This window comes from Zosterops lateralis (assembly GCF_965231275.1).
Source record: "Zosterops lateralis genome assembly, chromosome: 4".
Taxonomy (NCBI): domain Eukaryota; kingdom Metazoa; phylum Chordata; class Aves; order Passeriformes; family Zosteropidae; genus Zosterops; species Zosterops lateralis.
This window is the reverse complement of record NC_139765.1, coordinates 68,113,946-68,134,357: the sequence shown is the minus strand read 5'-3', so window position 1 is coordinate 68,134,357 and position 20,412 is coordinate 68,113,946. Positions and strand designations below refer to the sequence as shown.

Here is a 20,412-nt window from a genome sequence, read left to right as displayed (position 1 = left end):
ATAATTGGAGCTCTGCTACTGTAATCATCCACTTGGAATTTTCACTGAACAACCTCTGCACAGTATGGGGGTAGTGACTACAGCAGATTAAAAAACAGCTTTCAGAAGTTTTGTTAAAATTCATAAGCAAGCCAAAGCAATTAATTAACATATGGGATAAGCCAGTGTGACATTCCACAATATAATTATCAGGAAACATGCTGCAAGAAAGAATTTAATGCTGGCAAAAGGTTGGACCACATGTGATTTTGTGAGTAGGTTTTATTTGCAATTATTATTTGTGGATTCTGTGGATATTGCTGCCAACTTGCACAGCACAGTGCCATGAACATGTAGCTCCTGTCCAGAAAGTCTAAGCAATGAGCACCCTGAGAGATGAGATAAAATAAATTCAAAGTTTTATCAAATTCAACTAAATCTCAAAATGGTGACTTTTTAGTAAAGTACTTTGCTGCTTGAAAGAAGACTTTGCTGTTAAGTTTTTATTGCCAATATGAAAAATTATCAAGAAATTTATAGCAAAAAACACAGAACTGTGTTTTCACTGCCAAATGCTAAAAATATGTACTTTACTGTGTTTTTGTGAAAAGGCATGTTCTATATGCAAACTTGAAAGTTTTCCCAGAAAACCTTTGAGAAAATCTATAATCTGCTTAATTGAGCACATCAGCATTTCTAGTGATTTTTGATGCCACTTTAATTGTACATAAATGAACACTGAGGCTAAAAATGTCTTCTCAGAACCACATTTTTAAAGAAAGATAAAAATTAGTCTAAGCCACCTTAAAATTCTCAAGAGTCTAAAAGGCAAATGAAAGAGAACGCCCTGCCTCTAATTTACATTTGATAAACGTCTAAAACACCTTGGATTTTCTCCTTAAACACATACCTCCTGTTTTGAAGTACTGCTCCAAGGTTACTTCCTGTGCAGATCACTTACACCATAAATTAACAGCGATCCATGCTCGCTTTGCATGCTGGCAGCTTCATCTGCATTAAAATTCATGCGCTATGCAAAGCGTATTTCAACATAAATTAACTAAGATGATATTGTTCCAGCAATGTACACTTGTTCAGTGCTGAAACTCAAAGCATTTTGTTCCTACACTTGCTTCTTTGAGGAAATAAACTTCAGTGGCCTCAAATCCCATTCTGGTGGGTCCTTCATTGGGTCAAGAGCAGCAGCAACTTTGCACTTCTGTAAACTGGGTCCTCTTTCAGCATCCTGTACAAACTGTGCCAGTGGAACACACTCTGCCCATTCCCTACATTCAGTTACTTTAATCTTCTATAAATGCTAAATTTAGTAGGAAATATATGAGGTAATAATGATTATGCTACATACTTGTGTTTTAGAGCTTAAGCAGTAACTCAAAACCATCACATATCGCTTTACGAATGTTGTATAAATTAAACCATATTAACATAGTCAATCATTTTTTTCAGTTCTGCTACCTAATAGCTCTTTTCATACAAGGAAGTACTTTATGAATTCCTAGTACACACTGGGTGATCTTCTACTCAAATCAAGTAGCAGCAGCTGTTAACAAAAAAAACCACATTATTTGTCTTTAGTTGGCAGAATTATCCTGCAGCTTATTTTTGTGTTTGCCATCAAATCTGCAGGATTGCGTTCATTTCATTTCCTTCAGTATCTGCAGGGGATTGCTGAAGTGACAGCCTGGACTAACTCAGCTCAAAGAATGGATTTAAAATTCAAATTTCAACTCTAGTCCTTAGACTAAGCTTAGAATAAAGTTAAGCCAAAGAAAGGGGTAACACTGTGACACAGAGTTAGGAAGAAAAAAAGACTATACCATTCCGAATTACAGCAAATAACAGAACATTTCTTTCTTCCACAGGAACAACATGCATTAAGGAAAGTAAGAGAACCATACACTAGATCATCATGATAACACAAGGGGAAAAGGAAGACAAAAAAAAAAATCAAAGAGAAGAACACCTTAAATACTGTTGCAAAAGAAACAAAATGCACAGTCCAAGTCACAGAAAAATTCATTGGTAACTTCTAGACACGTAACACTGAGGCACTTCCTCCTTCTCCTGGTGAAGTCCTACCACTAAATACACAAGTGATGTGCAAATACATGCACTTGTGAAGCTCACAGGTGACCACCAGAGAGAATGTCTGGTTCCTCTCCCTTTGCTGCATCTGGTTTAGACAATTTTCATGAAACAGCTTTGAAAAAACAACCACTTTTCCCCATCAGGCTGACAAAGAACACTTGTTAAAACAGCAAGTGTGAGAAAAAGTGAACAACAAAGGCACCGAAGAGTTCCTTGCAGTAACCAAAACACCTTCTAAAGCAACACTTCTGACCACACGCTCTTGCAAAACAAGACCACGCTTTAAGGAAGCAAATACTGCAAATTGCCACAGACAGCTCATGCTTTTGGACACAAGTTCAAATGTGTCCATGAATGCAAAGAGGAGACTCACAACACAACCACCACCAAGAGTGCAGACAAATTCACAGAATGCTGTTCACTGTCCGCCATGGAAGCAGAGCTGTAAACTCAGGGTAGACAGAAATAAGTTTTACAGCAGGTCCAATGTCCTCTTCCACTGTCAGTGATGTTTAATAAAATCACTTATTCACCCTGTTCTCTGCACCAGCCTCACCACAATTGCATAGGAAACAAGGATTCATTTCAACTGATCAGGAATTCCATAATTGATCAATCATGTGCTTGCTGTGTTTTCAAAACTGGTTTTGTCATACAGAAATGCAATTAAAATATTATTTTAAAGTAGTTCCCGATGGAAGCATGCAAAGAGAAAAAAAAATTGTCTAATGCTAAGAAGATGGACCTAAAAAAAAAAAAGCACTTTGAATCTCAATAACTAACTCAAGAAAACTACCACTTCTCTCCTTAAGCAAAGATAACATCCTCAGGGTGTATTAGGGCAAAAGGAAAGAATGCTAAATAGAGCTGAAATTTGTGGTTGGTTTGGTTTTTTTAAAACAGCAATTCCTCAATATGATTAGCAGTGAATATTCTGCAGCAAAATCAGACAAGGCAAGTGTATCACATTTTAGAAGGCAGAATCCATGGCACATAATACAAGATTCCAATGGAAAGAAGAGAATTCAGTGGAGTTCCCACGGTAAATCTTTAAAATGCCTCATGAAAAATTCCAGACAGTCAAACTTAGGCCTATTTGTATATTTAGGAGAAAGAGAAGAGAAACACAACATTTCTCTAATAAGAGAGATCTGAACTTTTTTTTTTTTTTTTTTTTAAATAAAGATTTGACTTTAGCAGCTGAAAGAGGCTGAACTTGGCACACTTCTTCCCAAGAGAGGGAACAGTTGAGCCGCTCTCCCGACAACAGGGTCTGACCCCGTCTCACCAAGCTGAGAAGAGGAAAATGACAGCAAGTCCCTGCTGAATGACCAGCATAAATAAAACACACTAAGATTGACATTTATAATTGAACTGTTAGGAATAAAGGTTTCGTTGCTATTTTAGCACATCACCACATCACTTAACATGTTTGGCAGTATTTATTGCGCCTAGTAAATTAAGAATCGTGGCTCCATGTCGCTATGAACAATAACTTTGCAACTTTTCTAGTAGCCCTGGAGCTCTTAGCTTATGTTGTGGAGATTTAATGGCCTTAAAAGGAAACGGCCTTAAACTGAGACAGAGGAGATTAGATTAGATATTAGAAAAAACAGTTTCACTCTTAGGGTGGTCAGGAATTGAATAGTTTACCCAGGGAGGTGGTGCAGTCACCACCCCTGGAGATGGTTAAGAGGCTTCTGGATCCGGCCCTGGGTGATGTGGTTTAGTGGTTATGGGGTTGCAGTGATGGTGCTGGGTTTACTGCTGGTCTTGATCTTAACTCTCTTCCAACTTTGATTCTATGACTTTTCTACTAAAAATTTGAGATTAATATTATATAAAACCCTTTTTTTTTTGAATGCTACACTGATTATTACCAAATTTCATCAACCATGCTTCTTTCATTCTTTCTTTAACTGCTATTAGACAAAATCTCAACATAACTTCTTTTGCTGCCAAGAACCCTCAGAGATCTGTCCTTACAGCTCTTATCTGGAGAGAACTCACTCCTGTACCCACCCAAATCAGCAGGGAGAGCTGCACAAGAGTTATTGCTCTTGGACATGTGGTTCAACAGGCACAGAGAGAAAACACTAAGGAATGAACACAGACATTCCTTCGGAGACAAGGGCTATTTTCCACCAAGGCTACACACAAATTACCAAGAAATAGAATCCAAGAGGGGGTAGCTGGTTGCTCATTATATTGCTCCCTATCAAAAAGTTCAGGGTAAAATAATAATACTGGAGGGAAAAAAAAATCAATAGTTTCATTTGGAGACATTTAATGGAGTATTTCAATCCTTGACTGAGTTCTCCTAACTCATTTTTGCAGCATGCTGTAGAAATGCTAATAAAAATGCATTATTTTTTTTTTTAAGAGTGAAGTTTGATGGAGAAGAGCAGGTAGGTCTCATCTCAGCAAAAGAAAGAATGAATCCTGCTATCAGAAAAGCGCCTCTGGCAATGTGATAATCTCCATCATTAGCAAACTATTCTCAAAGCACGTTCACTGCTTTAACAGGCTCATGGGATAAAGACTAAGGGTATGATTCACATTCTCAGCTGCTGTGCATTGGTTCAATTCCATCAGAATCAGCACAGAGCTACTGTAAGAGTAGCACAAGAATCTAACCCAAATTTTGGAGACAGCCTCATGAGTGGGGTGAGGGGCAGACCACATCTGTATTTTCTACCACTGGTACTTCTGTTGTACCACTCCAGGGGATAAAAACCCACATGAACAATCCTGCAAAATAAACCTCCAATCTGCCCAATCCCACAATGCTGATCCTGGAATATTTATCACCATAACAGCATCTGCCACAGCAAATATACATCCCCAGTTTCTCTTTACTGAACAGGCAGCAAAAGGAAAAAACACGTTTAAAGTGAATCACCCAACTCAGCCCGCAAATTGTCACAATATTGGTTATTGCTATAACAATTATAAATATAAGTTAACACAAACCTTCATAATAACAAAGTCTGAAAGAACTCATATGGTGCAGGTTGAAGAAATAAAAGTACTTGTTAATTTTTTGAATGATGTCATGTCTGCTATGATTTTCACAGCTCATCACCAAAAATTACCAGAACAATTCTGTTGCTGGCATTCTTCAGGGAACAAGGGAAAGAAAAAAGTTTTTGGAAAGTCGCAGTAAATAAACGGCAGATTCTTCTGTTATTTCTACTTCATAACTATTAAGGTCTGAACACTTTTAACACTTTCCACAATATATTAGTCAGAGTATTTAAGTCAGAATCTATATTTCCCAATGAGGAGTAGTAAAATTTGAATTTGAGCTGTACCTACCCCAAATTCCAAAAATCATTATTTTACTTAGAAAAGCAAAACTGTGGTCTTGAACAGTTTTCTTATAAAAGAAAACAGAACCCCTCCCTCTCAGCTGGGTGATACACTGAGAGAGAAATATAAAAGAATCATCAAGAATACATACACAGAGAAAAATGCTTTAAAAGACCAGATAACATAAATCCTAATTTACAGCTAAAAATAAAACACATGGGACATTTAAAAAAAAAAATATTTTTGCTCAGTCCCCAAATGATTGAAAGACTGAAATCTGTAGTTCCAAGAGGTACCAAACAAATGAACCTGGCTGATGTTTCTTCTTCAGAGGGATGCTGTTCAATGCTTTACAAATATCAGCCCAAAGCCCCTCAGGACCTGGAGTGCATTGACCAGGGGTGTGTTGGTGTGGTGACCTAAGGGCAGGAAGATGCTGTTTAGATTTGCTCGAATTTGAGCTTTCTGTGCCATTCTGGGAAGACACTGAGTCCATTTGGCTTATCCTGCTCTGACTTTTGGCCTGGTGTTGAAAGGCCTCAAAGAGGATCAGCTCTTTAAACTGGTGTTGACCTTTACAGTTGCAAAATGCTGTTCTCAGCTTCCACCCTACTTCAGGATCACGTACAAACTTTGGGCTGTTTTGCAAACTTCAACCAGCCAATGCTCTTGTGACTATTCAACCTTAATGTTATGTGGGGCAGGGAGGAAGGGGAGGGAATCGAGTTATTTTGGCTCTGTAGTTAACTGGAGAGTTTCATAAAAAATAAATACAAGGATTTATTCATGAAAAATAACATCTTTAGGTATGTGCTTCAACGACAGTCAGTCAAAGCTTAAATTCTTATTTATTTACAAAAATAGTGTCATGTGAATTTCTTGCTTTCTTTTACTGTCTTAAGACCTTTAATAATTTTTAGTTACAAAAATAACTCATAAAATTGTTACTTCTAAATAGACAAATCAATATAGACATTAAATAAACTGTCCATTTAAAGAAATAAAATACCTTTTTAAACATTCCTAGTTATAGTAGGGAATTTGTCACCACCCAAGGAATAAGATATTTATTTTAGTAGCTTTTTTAGCCATTCCAAAGCAGCACCAAATCAACTAAATAATTCAAGGAGGGGGAAGGGGAAAATCCCAGATCCTGAGGCATTACTGGAATGCCTGCTATGAGCTTCAAGACACTCAGAAACTCCTTTAGGTCTTTTTTTCCCTGAAGTTATTCCCTTATCAATGACTGCTGATAGAAAAAATGCAAATAGAAGTTACCTACAAGGTAAAGAAAAGGGCTGATGAGAGAACAGTCCACACTGAAAACTGTGAGGACATTTAATTTAAAATTTAGCCAGCTTCCAAGATAGGACAGACAAGAACTGCTTTTTTGTGGGTGCAGGGCCAGCCAACATTCACACAATGTTGACCAAAAAGATACAACATATCCAACACAGGGGGGGGAAGAAAAAAGAAAAAATAAACCCCTGATTTTTTTATGACCACCAAACACATTCTGCCTTTTTCATTTCCAAAACCAGCTAAAACAGTTTTTGTTATGACTCTCTGTGAAGAGATCTCAGGCATTTCTGCCATTCCTAAAATGCTTGATTGCAGAAGTCATCTATTACAGGCTGAGCCTTATCTGAGCCCTACGGGAGTCCCCAGAGATGGGCTGCTGGACTTCCATCAGCCCAAGGCACAGCTCAGAGATCCAACTCCTGCACTTTTTAGAAAAGAATATCCAATCTTATCAAAACACTGGCAGATTGTATATACACACACCCGTGCTAGACTTCAGAGGAAAAAATGTTCATTTTAAAATCGACTGGCACTTTTCACATCAGCCTGACTGCTCAGCATTCCTGCACTATCATGTGAAATCAGCAGCAGGATTTTTACTGGAAAACAAATTGCATTGAATAAGGACCATGCCTGCCTGAGGTTTTTCTGAGAAAGGATGTTGCTGCCTTTTTCTTTTTGTTTTTCCATTAAATATTTTTAGGTTTATTGGTAACCACATTGCACTTGTTTGAAATATACTGGTCTGCTCTGTCAATACTCATGATCATGACTAAGACAAGCTCCCTGACATGGGATTCTCTGAAAGAAACATCACAGAAGTGAACAGTTGTTTGGGGTTTTTTAATAGGCTATTCCATGTTATAGGAATACTTATTTAATTGATTAATTAAGTTAATATACTATTCCATGTATACCATGTATATCAGGTGACACCGAGGAAGATCAACAGCACTTTGCAGAAACAAGTCTGTATTAATTAAGAGGAACAATACTAATTGGAAAGACAGAAGAGAGATGTGGAAGGGGATGCTGAGAACATGAATCAGAATCATTAGGTTGGAAGGGACTTGCAGGATCAAGTCCAACCCAACCTTAACCTCAACCAAACAATGGCACCAAGTGCCACATCCAGTCTTTTCTTAAACACATCCAGGGATGGTGAATCCACCACCTCCCCAGGCAGACCATTCCAATACTTTATCATCCTTTCTGTAAAAAACTTTTCCCCGATATCCAGCCTATATTTCCCTTGGCACAGCTTAAGACTGTCTCCTCTCATTCTGCCAGTTGCTGCCTCATGGCTGGAGATGGACTCTCAGTGGGAGGAGCACCATGTCAGGGTGGGGGAAGACATTTAAGACACAAGTAGCAGAAGGAGAAACTAAGTGTAAAACCAGGAGCAGCAGTAAGAAACCATCATGTGCAGGAGCTCCTGCACTGCCTGTCACCTCACCAAAGGAACTGGAGTGATCCAAGGCTAACCCACAACAAAAAGCAAGGGAAGGAGGGGACCAGAGGGGAGCCAGGTGTTTCCTCTAGGTGCCTGTCAGAGTGTTATGGTTTGGAGTGTTCCTACCCAGCACCCAAGTCAGAATGTCATGTTATCTGGCAGTAAATTACGACAAAAATTCTCAAAGTTGAGTCTGGTTTGTCTGCAACACCACATGGCTTAAATAAACCACAACCCACCACTTCCTTATAGCCTTGCAACAGCAGTAGCTGGTAAAGGCTAAATTTTCTGCAATTTAGCTAATAATGAGAGTTTTACCCTTCCTGGTTCCTGCATGCCTCTACTGTATAATTTATGTTTTCAGCAGAGTAGCTCATAACTGCTACAATTTAGTCAGTGCCACTGAACAAACTCCTCCTAACTGCATTTTGTTTTGAACACTGGTGTTAAACATCTCAAGAGACAGTCCCCTTGGGCTCCCCACAGGTTATTTCACAGCTTAGTTTTGCTGGAAACCTTCTTCCCACATCCAACTTCCTCCTAAAACTTCCCTTTATTCATTTCAAATAAGTCTCATTTTTATAGTGCACTGGTACTTCTCACTGAACACACTTTCTTGTTCCCTAAATTCATTAAGTATAAACTCAGCTATTTTTGTTTTAAATAGCTATATTAATAACCTGTCTGCACCACTTTCCTTTTAATATCCAAAGTTAACTAGAACATTCATATTCATTTGCAGAACTGCAAGATAAAGTACTGCAGCAAGCAAATTAAATTGTGTTCTGAAGGCAGCAGCTACTAAAAATTTAAGACAATATTGGGTAAAGATGAACTTAACTCTTATAAATACATCACTTAGAATTGACCAAAGATGCCAGATACATCAACTGGGGGGTCTTACAAATAGGTTAAAGTGACATATTTTACTTGAAGGGAAATGTTATATCTATTTCCAATCACAATCCAATTTCTCCACTGTTAAATAAAAAGGCACAATCCCTCTACCTCTCAATCTGGTTTCTGAAGAAAACCTGACCCCACTTCTACTGGTATGGCAGGAAAGTAAGTGTTAAGTCCCTCTAGTTTACAAATTCCCACTCCAACACACAAATAAGGACACTGGGACACCAGAATTGCTGATCTAGACCAAAATTATTCTTGGAAGGTCTCTAGCCTTTACATTCTCCCATCTCTACCCAGTGGCAAGTTACACACGCAGCCTGAGTGCTTCATTCCCTCCAAATTATCTTTTCTGCCCTATCAGCAACCAGATGAACTTTGAATGCCCTTTCACAGAGCCAAGGAAAGCTGCAAACAGGACACGGCCAAGGAAAAAGAGAAAACTATTGATAGTAATCAAAGCCTGTTGTACTTGAGACAACAACCCCTAATTTTGTATCAGGTTCCTCACACCCAGCAACCTTCTGGATACAAAGGACACCTCTGCTAGTATTTTAAGATGTCAATACAAGCAAGATTACAAATCCCTGTAGACCTTAACTAGGACACTAAATTTGGTACTGCCCCTAGATTTTGTTTTCAGTGTGCATCAGCCTGTTTGCGAATTTACACTGTAAACACCTGAGAGGTCGTAGGGAATTATGGCTCTCAGGGATGATAAACTTTTGAGACTTTTGATACATCCTGCTGCATTTCAAACTCCCATAGAACAGGAGTTTCCCTCAGACACAGCAGACCCAGTTTGACAGCACACGTGACCCAGATCACAGTTAAAATCTATAGTGCAATATAAATTCTCATTTCAGGGCAAGGCAGTTGATATGTTTATCCTAATTATATTTCTTCTATTATATTTATTCTATTAGGAGAGATTTTGCTTCTCAGGAAAATAAAAACATCATTTGCAAGACACTGAATTTATCTTAAGCAATCATAAAGCAGCCTTGAGAGCACTCCCAGATGAAATCTGCCCTGTAACGAGACATGGATAAGCCACAAATAGGCACAATTAGTGAAGAGATTATCTGCACACACTGTTAACCTGTGAAAGTCTTTATGTAATTTAAATCTTTCAGCTTTCATCCCTTGAAGTTGACTATATAGAGAATTAATTCTGTGTTGGTGAGTAAAGATGGGGCAAGAGGTCTGGGGTAATGACTGAACAGCAGCAGAGAGTAACAATCTGCTACCCCTAACCATGAAAATGCATTAGCATCACAAGTCTCACAATACAAGTAACAGGTAAAGTTCAGGACTTCACAAGGATACCAAAGCCACAGGTGAACCCTGCAGTGGCTCCCATTACTTCTGCCCCAGAAATAAAATAACTCTGGAATCCATTTTCCATTAGGAATGCTGCACCTGCAGGCCTGTGGTGCTGCAGCTGGGGTTACCAACACAAGGCCCTCTTTGTGTAAAACAGATCTCTGAATGTAGCACAGCAAATTAACTCCCCACGATGAAGCACAAGCAGTCAGCAGGTAAAGATGACTTTTATCTGACAGCTTGTAAAAATAATAACACTGAAGAAAGGACAGAAGAGAAAGAAAGTCCCCCAAAAAACAGAACATACATATCCCCCCCTTTTCAATACTATGAATTACATAGGTATTATTAAGTTTTCCACTTATCACTGATTTTTCTGGATTTAAACTGCATTTCATGTGTTCAAACCAAAATGCCAAACACCAAGAACCTCAGAGTCCAAATATCATCAAAAGTAGTAAGTCAGTTTGTGTTCAGTTTCTGCAAGCTGGATATTTACATCTGCCAGCCACAAAAACCCTAATACAATTTAATACTCTAATCTTCTATTTGCCAAAAAGAAACAGATTATGTTACAGAGGAGGCACCTATAGGGGAACTGCATCTGGACTCTGGCATTTTCTGACTTAAAAGTTGATTCAAAATTAGGTCCCAAATCAGCAGAGAATTCAGTAAGGTTAAAAAATACATGAAGCCAAAAGATACTAATCTTTGATGGACTGAGATACACTGTTGCTCGTATACAACCACTGAGTAATGTATAACATTAAAAAAAAAATTTTATAAATCCTTCCAAGAACTTCAAGTTTGTTTACATCCAACTAAGTTATTCACAAGTAAAATTTATCTGCAATTCAGCTTGAAATATGTTTTTTGTAGGCTATCAATTTTCATTCCCCAATAAAGTATTTTAAAACATTTCACTCCCTATGCAAGATCAAATTACAGAAATATAAAAGCCCAGATAAAAACTGAATTGAAAAGCACAGTGAAAGATTAACCAGCAGTAACACTTACACAGCAGTTTCCAAAACAGCTATTAAAGGCATAATAATACTTTCACCAAATAGGTAATACAATAAAGAGCCTGAATATTAATAGTAGCAAACTTTTAATCTTATTTTCTTTACAAGCTTGCTACTTACTGTAGAAAGCCAAATCTATCTGTGACTTTGTAAAGATGGTAGTCAGCATCTTCCCACGGTTCAATCTGAGCACCCTCACGTCCCTAAGGGGAAAGGAAAAAATGAAAAGCCAAATTATACTTTATGACACAATAAATAAAGACACATAAGAGAGCATTCAACCACTGAAAGCATAACCTTTGGGACATTTTGGGACATGGTAGCAGGACGTTAGAGGACAGGGAGGAGAATACCAGTCCTAAACTAACCAGCCAAGTAAAAGGAGAGCAGAACACCTTTCCCAGCCCTTACAAACAGTATTTTCATCACAGGAAATCCCTTTTGGTCACTGCTATACACAGAATATATTTCAACCAGAGTCACAGTAATCCCACACCTGTTGTTAAACTCCACAATAATCCATCCCCAGAGTGGCCTCTACTCGTTTCATTTCCCATGTTCATCTTTCCTGAAAAATCACCTGCAAGAGCACATTCTGCAGACACTCCTGAGTTAATGCCCACGCTGACTTGCAGCAGCTGCCAAACAATGCAGCACTGAGTTTTCCCTCAATTATGCATTCACTCATGTCCCACTCTTCCTCTCCAACTGCCAATCCTGCGAAAGCCTTGCAGAAGTTTAACTACATTTCAGCTCTATCTGCTTCTGGGCTCTGCACAGGTCACTGGCAGAGTGAACTCAGGCCACCACTCAGAACACAAAGTGTGTGGGGTTTGTGTGCCTGGTTTTTGTAGCAGGAGGCTCCAGGAGTGGTTTCCCTGAGAAGCTGCTGGAAGCGTCCCCCATATCCAACAGACACAGTCAGCCAGCTCCAACAGGACCTGCCACTGGCCATGGCCACACTGGAGCAGGTTTGGTGGCAGCACTTGTGACCCCTGGGGGACCCAGGCTGGAGCCCTGAAGGACTGACCCTGATGGAGGGACCAATCCTGGAGCAGCTCATGAAGAACTGCAGCCCACGAAGGACCCACAGTGAAGAAGTTCATGAAGAACTCCAGCCTGTGGGAGGGACCCCACACTGGAAAAAGGGAAGAGTTTAAGGAGTCAAATCCCCAAGGCAGGAAGGGGTCACAGAAACAACGTGGGATGAACTGACCACAGTCCCCATTCCCCATCCCTGTGTGCTGCTCAGGTGGAGGAGATAGAGAAAACTGGGAGCAAAGTTAAGCCCAGGAACAAGGGAGGGTTGGGGAGAAAATGTTTTAGAACGAGTTTTTATTTTCTTATTGTTCTATTCTGATTTGATTAAACAGATTTCCTCAACTCAGGTCTCCTTGCCCATGACAGTCATTGGTGAAGGATCTCTCCCTGCCTTTATCCCAACTCATGAGCATTTTGTTATATTTTCTCTCCCCTGCCCAGCTGAGGATGGCAGTGACTGAGCAGCTCTGAGGAGCACCTGGTGTCAGCTGCCACACACAAGCAGGATTTTCCTTATTCTAACATGAGCCACTCATTGACTGTGCCAACCACCAGTAAGTCTGGCATATAAAACATTCCATGAACTCTGAAAACAAGGGCTATTGCTCTGTACTCTAATGACACTTAAAAAGTGTTACAAGAATACCTGACTACCATGTAAGCACTCTAGGCATACTCTGTGCCAGGCTTTTCCTGACAAGGGGTCCAAGAACAAACATGGCATGACGAGGGTATTTCTCTAGTTCCTCAAAACCAGAAACAACACAGCTCACTCATCTTTTACTTTTTGTGCTGTGATTTCAGTGTTTGTAGTACCGTAACCAAAGATTAAATAAATAAAAAGTAAAATTAGAGTCCTTCTGATCTCACAGATGCACTGAGCATCCTCAAACACCCCACTTTCACTACTTCTAATACAATTCACTCCCTGAAACAGTCCCAAAGTAACTTGCTATGCACCTGAAAAATGAGTTGGTTGAGTCATTATCCAGAATATCCCCTGTGGAGGGAGAGTTTAATTCACCCCAAGGACAGTATAACATTAAACATCAGATTAGTACTCAACAGAGAATTTCTACAACAGCTTAATTTTAAACAACAGCTAGCTGGAATCAGGATCCAGTTTTTAAACAGACATATTACTAAGATTCATTATAAAATGTTTTCAATTACTAAAAAGTTCACTTACTCTGTCATACTTGGCAACTATCTCTGCTCGTTCCTGGGCAAGTTTGACAGCAGCATCCTGCTCAGCATCTGCACCTGTAGAGGAATTAAAATAATGCTGTTCAGATTTTCTCCCTGGTGAAAAAAGAACTGCAGCCAAATACTTGGAAAATCAACTTCAGGGAGACTACATCAATGGCGAAATGCAAAAACTATTGTGTCAAAGCAAAATATGACCTTGGTGTATGTCTTGAATACTGCTCAAAGCAAAGTACAGCTACTGCACAGTATCTTAATTGCTGAGTTTAGAATATTTCTGATTTTCCACCAATGTAGATATTAAATACAGTAAAAAAACAATTCTACTGACTGAAAGACTAAAAAAGGTAGTAAAGGCCGCTTATTGGCAATTCCACAAACATTCTAATAGTCAAAAAAAAGATGAAACATTCATTACTGGCTCAAAACAAAACTGTGACGTATTTACAGCATTTGTAGAGATATTGGAATACTGAGGAAATACTGCAGGGCTTCCTAGAAATTGCCTAAAATGTATTTCTCAGAAAACAAGGAAGGATGTCATTACAGTGTCAGAACTGCAACTTGGGCAAACCAGAGCTGGAATGAGTGCAAGGATATGACAACAGGAAGGTTGACAGGCAATAAAAAAAAAAAAACAGTGTGTGAGTAAGCATTGGACAGGAGAATACTGCAGATGCAGCATTTACTGCATGAGTGGAGTTCAAGTTTTGCTCAGTCCTGTTCCCTGAGCAGAAACCATCTCTAGCACATGGACAGCAACAGAGAGCACCAAGAAAGGAAAAGTTGTTGTTCTGAATATCCAACAACAGAACATATTTCAATATCCCAAATATAGTTATATCAAACCAGTGAGGTAAATCAGTTGTAATTATTAAGTTTGTGAAAGATTCAAGAGTTGAATTCTTTTGATTATTAAAAAGCAATGAACTTCAGATAAAGCAAGACTCGAAAAAGGTTTAAAATATATTTCAATCTAACACCATTTTAAAAATAACTCCAAGCATGTGGGGTTTTTTTCACTATCTAGTTCATGGCAACATAATGAACTTCAGGAATTGTACATACCAACCATCTGGGCCATGAAATAGAAAAACAGATCAGATATTACAGCTTTCTATCTTATGACATTAACACAATTATTTGTTCAAATCTAATGTTTCTTTAATAAAGGTTACCTACATATTTCTCAATACTCAGACAAGAAGTTATGCCAAGGTGGCCTTCTAAGCCATCTGTTAGAGATTTAACATGGTCTGCTTATTCTCACTTCCACCTTTCTCCAGGGGAAGCTGAGAGAAGCTCAGTATGACCCACCACAGACACAACACCAGCATTCAGACACAGCACTGCTCATCCCAAGCTTCCCCTAAGGGAAAGTCTGGCTGCTGCTTCAAAACTTGCTTTTATGATCCACAGAAGTCACCCTTGGTTACCCTCACCTGGCCCCCGTCACCATCATTTGCCAATCATATCACTCCTGTTTATTAAGAATACACAGAGCTCTGTCATTTTTTCCAGAGTGCAGCAGAACCAGCACAGATGTATTTACACAGTTATTTGAGGGAGAAAAAAAACATAACAAATAATTTAACCTGCTATATTTGGAAGCTTCACATCTCTAAGCTACAACAATGACAAATCATTTCCTCCCTGTAAGATAAGAGGTGAGCAGAATCATTTCATATTGCTCAGACTTGGGTGTGTCCAGGAATGGCACTGCTCCTTCAGGTGCTGGATCCACCTTTATTCCTAAGCTGGAACAGGACTCAAGGCACAAAGCAGTTGGGTCTCAGGTTTGCTTTTCTCTGACTCAGCTTTACAGCCACTGCAGGGCCCTGTTACTCTGGCTGCCCATGTGAGCTCTGAGCAAGTCACAGCTCCCACTGCAGAGCCCCTCCCCAGCCTCGTCACACCCAAGGGCACAGACACAACCCCACAGCACTGCCAGGGCACACACAATTACAGCAATCTGGTTCCTAAGCTTTGCTAGTTGACATGGTGTGTCTGCTGAACTGACACATCCACTAAAGCTACCAAATCAACACCGACAAAAAGCATTGGATGAACCCTGGTTTTGCTTTCAAAGTGAGACGATAAAGGAATTGTAACGGAAATTAAATTGTGTTTCCTTCTGTAAGACAGATCTGTGTTTACAGCAAGTCTTTACAGAAGGCCAATTATGGGTTCTTAAAAAGTAAACTTTTAACTTCCTTAGAACCCTGACGTTCCTTCAGCAACTTCAAGTACTGACTGACCCCAATCTCCACTTCTCCAAAGGGCAGCTGTGGGGAAAAGCTTTCTTGTTTAAAGTACACCTGCTGCTGAGCTTCAAGAAATAGGTAAAGTCCTATCACTAATTTCCAAGTAGAAGAGATTAGATTTAATTTGAGAAAAAGTGAAAGAGTGTGGCTGAATATAAGCAGACAATATTAGAATATACAGCAGTCACTACATTCACATAATACGTAGTTAATACATTTTTTAAACGGAACTAAAAATGGTTTCTATTTTTATTTTTAAATGTGCTCAAAAGGACATGCATAGATCTTCAAAAACACAGACAGAATAACAATGTAAGCTGAAAGAAGTTTAAACCTTTGCTTAAAAGAATGCCAAACTGAATGCAAATTCCTGATTTATGCTGAAAACACAGCCATAGCTTACCATCCCTCCCTCTGCATAAGCAAAATGTGCGAATCAAAGTTTGGCATGTTCTGTGTCTCATGACAATTCAATTACATTTTGTGTGTAAATTATCATATTCATTGCCTTTAAAGTAATCCTCTTTACTTTCTGCCAGAATCATCTTAACCTTCCAGCTGCACTGAGATAGTTCAATGTTTCATTAATCCATCGATACTGAAAACCCAGAAAACAGCTTGAGATGGGGGCAAGAGGTTTTATTTTGGGAGATAAGTATTCAAACATAATTTTTCTTATAAGAGGAAATATTTAAATATCTCCAACTTAGAAACTGCACATTAATTCCTGATAAAGTAAAAGTAAATATGGGAACAAGAAAAATTCTTCTGCACAAAGATACAGTGCTATGAAATTGAAGACAAATAACTGGTGTTCTAAATTCTTATCAGTTTTATTCAGTGTTATCTCAGTGAAAGCAGTTAAAGGTGACACAAATATAATTAAATTTACTAGTTAAAAGTTAGCATTACAGATGATACAGCAAACAATGCCATCTCAAATGAGGTGGACATTAATATATAGTCAATTAAGTATCAGAGTACAGAGAACTGATTTGAACCAAAAAATGTCAAACTATATTAGCAATGACCTGATGACAAATTCTGTCAAGGATGGCTAAACAGCTAAACAGCACTTTCAAGTCCCCCCAGAATCAGGCAGGCTTACAAGCAAGCAGCACAGCTAAAGTCCTGCCCAGCATCAATCACAGAATGACAGGTTGGAAGGGACCTCAAGGACCATCCAGTCCAAGCTTTCTTGGCAAAAGCAGAGTCTAGACAACGTCCAGCACCTTGTTCAGCTGAATCTTAGAAATGTCCAGTCTTGGGGAATCCACCACTGCCCTGGGGAGATTATTCCAGTGGCTGTTCTCACTGTGAAAATTTCCAAAAGTCCTCAATCTCCTCAGGAGTAACAGACATAATACAAACTAAAGAAAACTCTGCTAATGAATGCTAAACTACTTGGAAGATATTAACTGCCGTAAGTGACATTTAACAGCAAAACAACAGACTCAAATAAAAATAAATACTAGTAAAGAAAAAGTAAGGTTGTGGCCTACTAAGAGATGTAAAAAATAAATTCGGGATTTTACTAAAATTATTCTCAAGAATAGAGATTTTTGCAAGAAAGAGAGCTATGGTTTGATGATCTGATGAAACTAAAAAAAAATCCTGCCTTGCTCTTGCTTTCATGCCATCTTCTCTCTTCTGTTCCACGTGGAGAACGAGTAGCTGTAGGTGTAGTCACCTACAGACACCAGACAGTATCAGCCCAAGGACCCACTATAACCCACCTAAACATGTATTTTAAGGTGGGGGTAGGGAGAAAGTAGGGAGGGGAAATTTACAATAATGTAATTTGTATTAACTTAAGTCACTGAGCTAAACACTGAGGATCCCTCTTGCAGTCCCTGCAGTAACTCAGTTTTCCAGAATAAAGGAGGGTAACTGGCAGCACCATCCCTTATGTTTCCAGCAGTCAAGAAGGAGCTGAACAGCCTGTGACATCCTGGCAGCAGCTCAGCTGCTCCTGGTTGGGGTGACTAACACAGAGCAGTCCATGGTTACAACACCTGGCCTTTACCACAGCCTGGCAGAACTCAGGAATGGCCAGAAGACAGTAAAACACTGGTCCTTCCCACAGAAAGAAATGCTGCTGCTCTACAAGGTTTACTAAGTACCTGTTTTATGAATTGCTTGTCTAATCCTGCATTGCCTCTAATCCTGTTCAGCTACAGAACTGCAAACCAGTAAGGCATAGCCTTTTTAGAAGTGATCTCCACGTGCAATCCACTGAGCAGACATTCTCTAGTCCCTACAAAAGTAGTCATACAACTTACAGGAATGGTCTTGGGATTACTCAAACTCCCTAGTGCTGTTGTCTCTGAAACAGCCTAAAAAATGACTCAGCTGTACCTCCCCTGTCAAAGGTAACACCCATGGAGCAGCTCCCTCATAAATGCAGTATGAAATGAGCACCACTGAGAGCCTCAGTGAGTTCCTGACACTGAAATAGTAGGTACAAGATACATCATAGTGCTCGTGCATCAGCAGCAGTATAAGGAACTGCCTCCCAGAGATGTGCCATAAATTTAAGAAGAATCACACATTTGTTTAGGTTGGAAAAGGCTTTTAAGATCATTGTGTCCAACCATTAACCCATCACTGCCAAGCCCACCACTAACCATGGCACCAAGTGCTTTAAAATACCTCAAGGGATGGTGACTCCACCACTTCCCTAAGCAGCCTACTTCCAGTGCTTGACAACTGTTTTGGGAACCAATTTTTTCCTGATATCCAATCTAAACCACCCCAAAGCAACTTGACGTCATTTCCTCTCATTCTGTCATTTGTTACCTGTGAGAAGAGTCCAGCCCCCACCTGGCCACACCCTCCTGTCAAGGAGTTGTGGAGAGCACCAAGTTTCCTCTTTGAGCCTCCTTTTCTCCAGGATAAACATCCCTCAGCTCCCTCAGTCACTCTTCACAGGACCTGTGCTCCAGACCCCACCACAGCTCCATTCCCTTCTCTGGACACGCTCCAGCACCTCAATGTCCTTCTTGCCACAAGGGGCCAAAACTGACCCCAGGATTCAAGGTGTGGCCTCAGCAGTGTTGAGTACAGGAGGACAAAACAGCCCTGGTCCTGTTGGCCACCCCATTGCTGACAGGCCAGGATGCCATGGGCCTTCCTGGCTCACCTGGGCACACACTGGCTCAGGCTCACCCACTGTGGACCAGCACCCTCAGAAGTGATGCCTCTTTCTGTGGGCCTGAGGCTCAGTACACTAAGAGCATTCTGTGTAATTTATCCCAAATTCCAAAAAGCAATTTCTTCCTCTCTTGTCGTTTAACCCACCATCATTCTCTCTCCAACTGCAGAGCACTCTGAAAACCCCAAAAGAATCGAAAATGTTAATTTGTTTCCCATTACTTTACTAAAATTCTTCGCTTGTTTGCACATTACACATCCCACTGCTCAAAGAGCTGCACTGGCACAAATTCCTGTCTGCAGGCACTACCACCAGCTGCTCTGCATCTACACATTCAAAGCACATATCAGAGCAATAAACAAAGTCTCTGGTCATAGCAGAAAGTCCCTTAAATACTCAGGCTGTTTATTTTCCTTCCAGTTCATTCCCATAAACAACAAAGTAAAAGCTGTGACGTGCACATAGTAGTATTTTGTTGTGGGTACACGATGTTCAAAAGGAAGAATCTTGGTAAATACCTGCACATCAATACTAAAACTGCCCTGAACAAAAGGGATTAAGCGTCATTTATTACATTTTCTCTTCATGCAGAGAGACCTTCTAACACAGAGAAGAACTTTGAACATAAAATGAACTAGTTAGTTAGAAAAACAATCCCTTTTGCATAGCAACACTTTCTCTGAAATAAATATTTCCGGAAGTTAATTGAGCTACTTTCCTTCCACCATTAAACATAATTATATCCCTTAAATATTATTACATATTTGAAACTCAGTTTTCACTAATTTAAAATGACAATTAAAATAGCACAACATAAACAACTAAAGACCAGGATATAAAATTTTACACAACACTTTACCAGTCTTTAGACTGTCATTTTCTTCCCAGTCCTTGCAGAGCTCCGTTTTAGTCTTCATGAAGTAAATCTGTTTGCTTCTAGACCATATTCTAAAACAGTTGTTTATCAAAAATGACCAGGGGACAAGTTCTCCTCTCTCACTTGCTGCATTTGCTCCACACAACTGAGCCACTTGACACGTGCTCCTTTTTCCAGACACGGCCCCTCCAGGAGCTGCAGAGGCTGGAACAAAGCTGCCATTTGTTAATGCCAAGTGTCACGAAGGCACCACGCTGGTGTTCTCCAGCCCAGCCCACAGCCCTGCATTCCAACTCATAATAAACAAAAGGATTTGAACAAACAGCCTCAGAGGCCAGGGCTCCTGTAACACATCACTGTTATACTCTCGGGCAAGAATTCTTACTGGTGTTTTCCAAGTGCTGTAGGAAAAGCGTCTTACTGAAAGGACTTACTAGAAATGGGGCTTGAAATACTCTTTT

The 20,412-nt window shown here is 39.7% G+C and overlaps 1 protein-coding gene across 4 annotated transcripts in view; it reads right to left on the bottom strand.

Annotated features, from left to right (window-relative positions):
- Positions 1 to 20,412, bottom strand: part of USP6NL (USP6 N-terminal like) — a 112,540-nt gene that overhangs the window by 46,144 nt on the left and 45,984 nt on the right. For 3 of the 4 annotated variants that reach the window (XM_083860075.1, XM_083860076.1, XM_083860073.1), the window contains 2 exons: positions 13,640 to 13,713; positions 11,530 to 11,612 (listed from right to left, as the gene is read on the bottom strand). In XM_083860075.1, the coding sequence (XP_083716201.1) occupies positions 11,530 to 11,612; positions 13,640 to 13,713 (157 nt within the window). Of the gene's footprint in view, positions 1 to 11,529; positions 11,613 to 13,639; positions 13,714 to 19,933; positions 20,084 to 20,412 lie in introns of those variants that run through there. The other variant, XM_083860074.1, reaches the window with a different exon arrangement.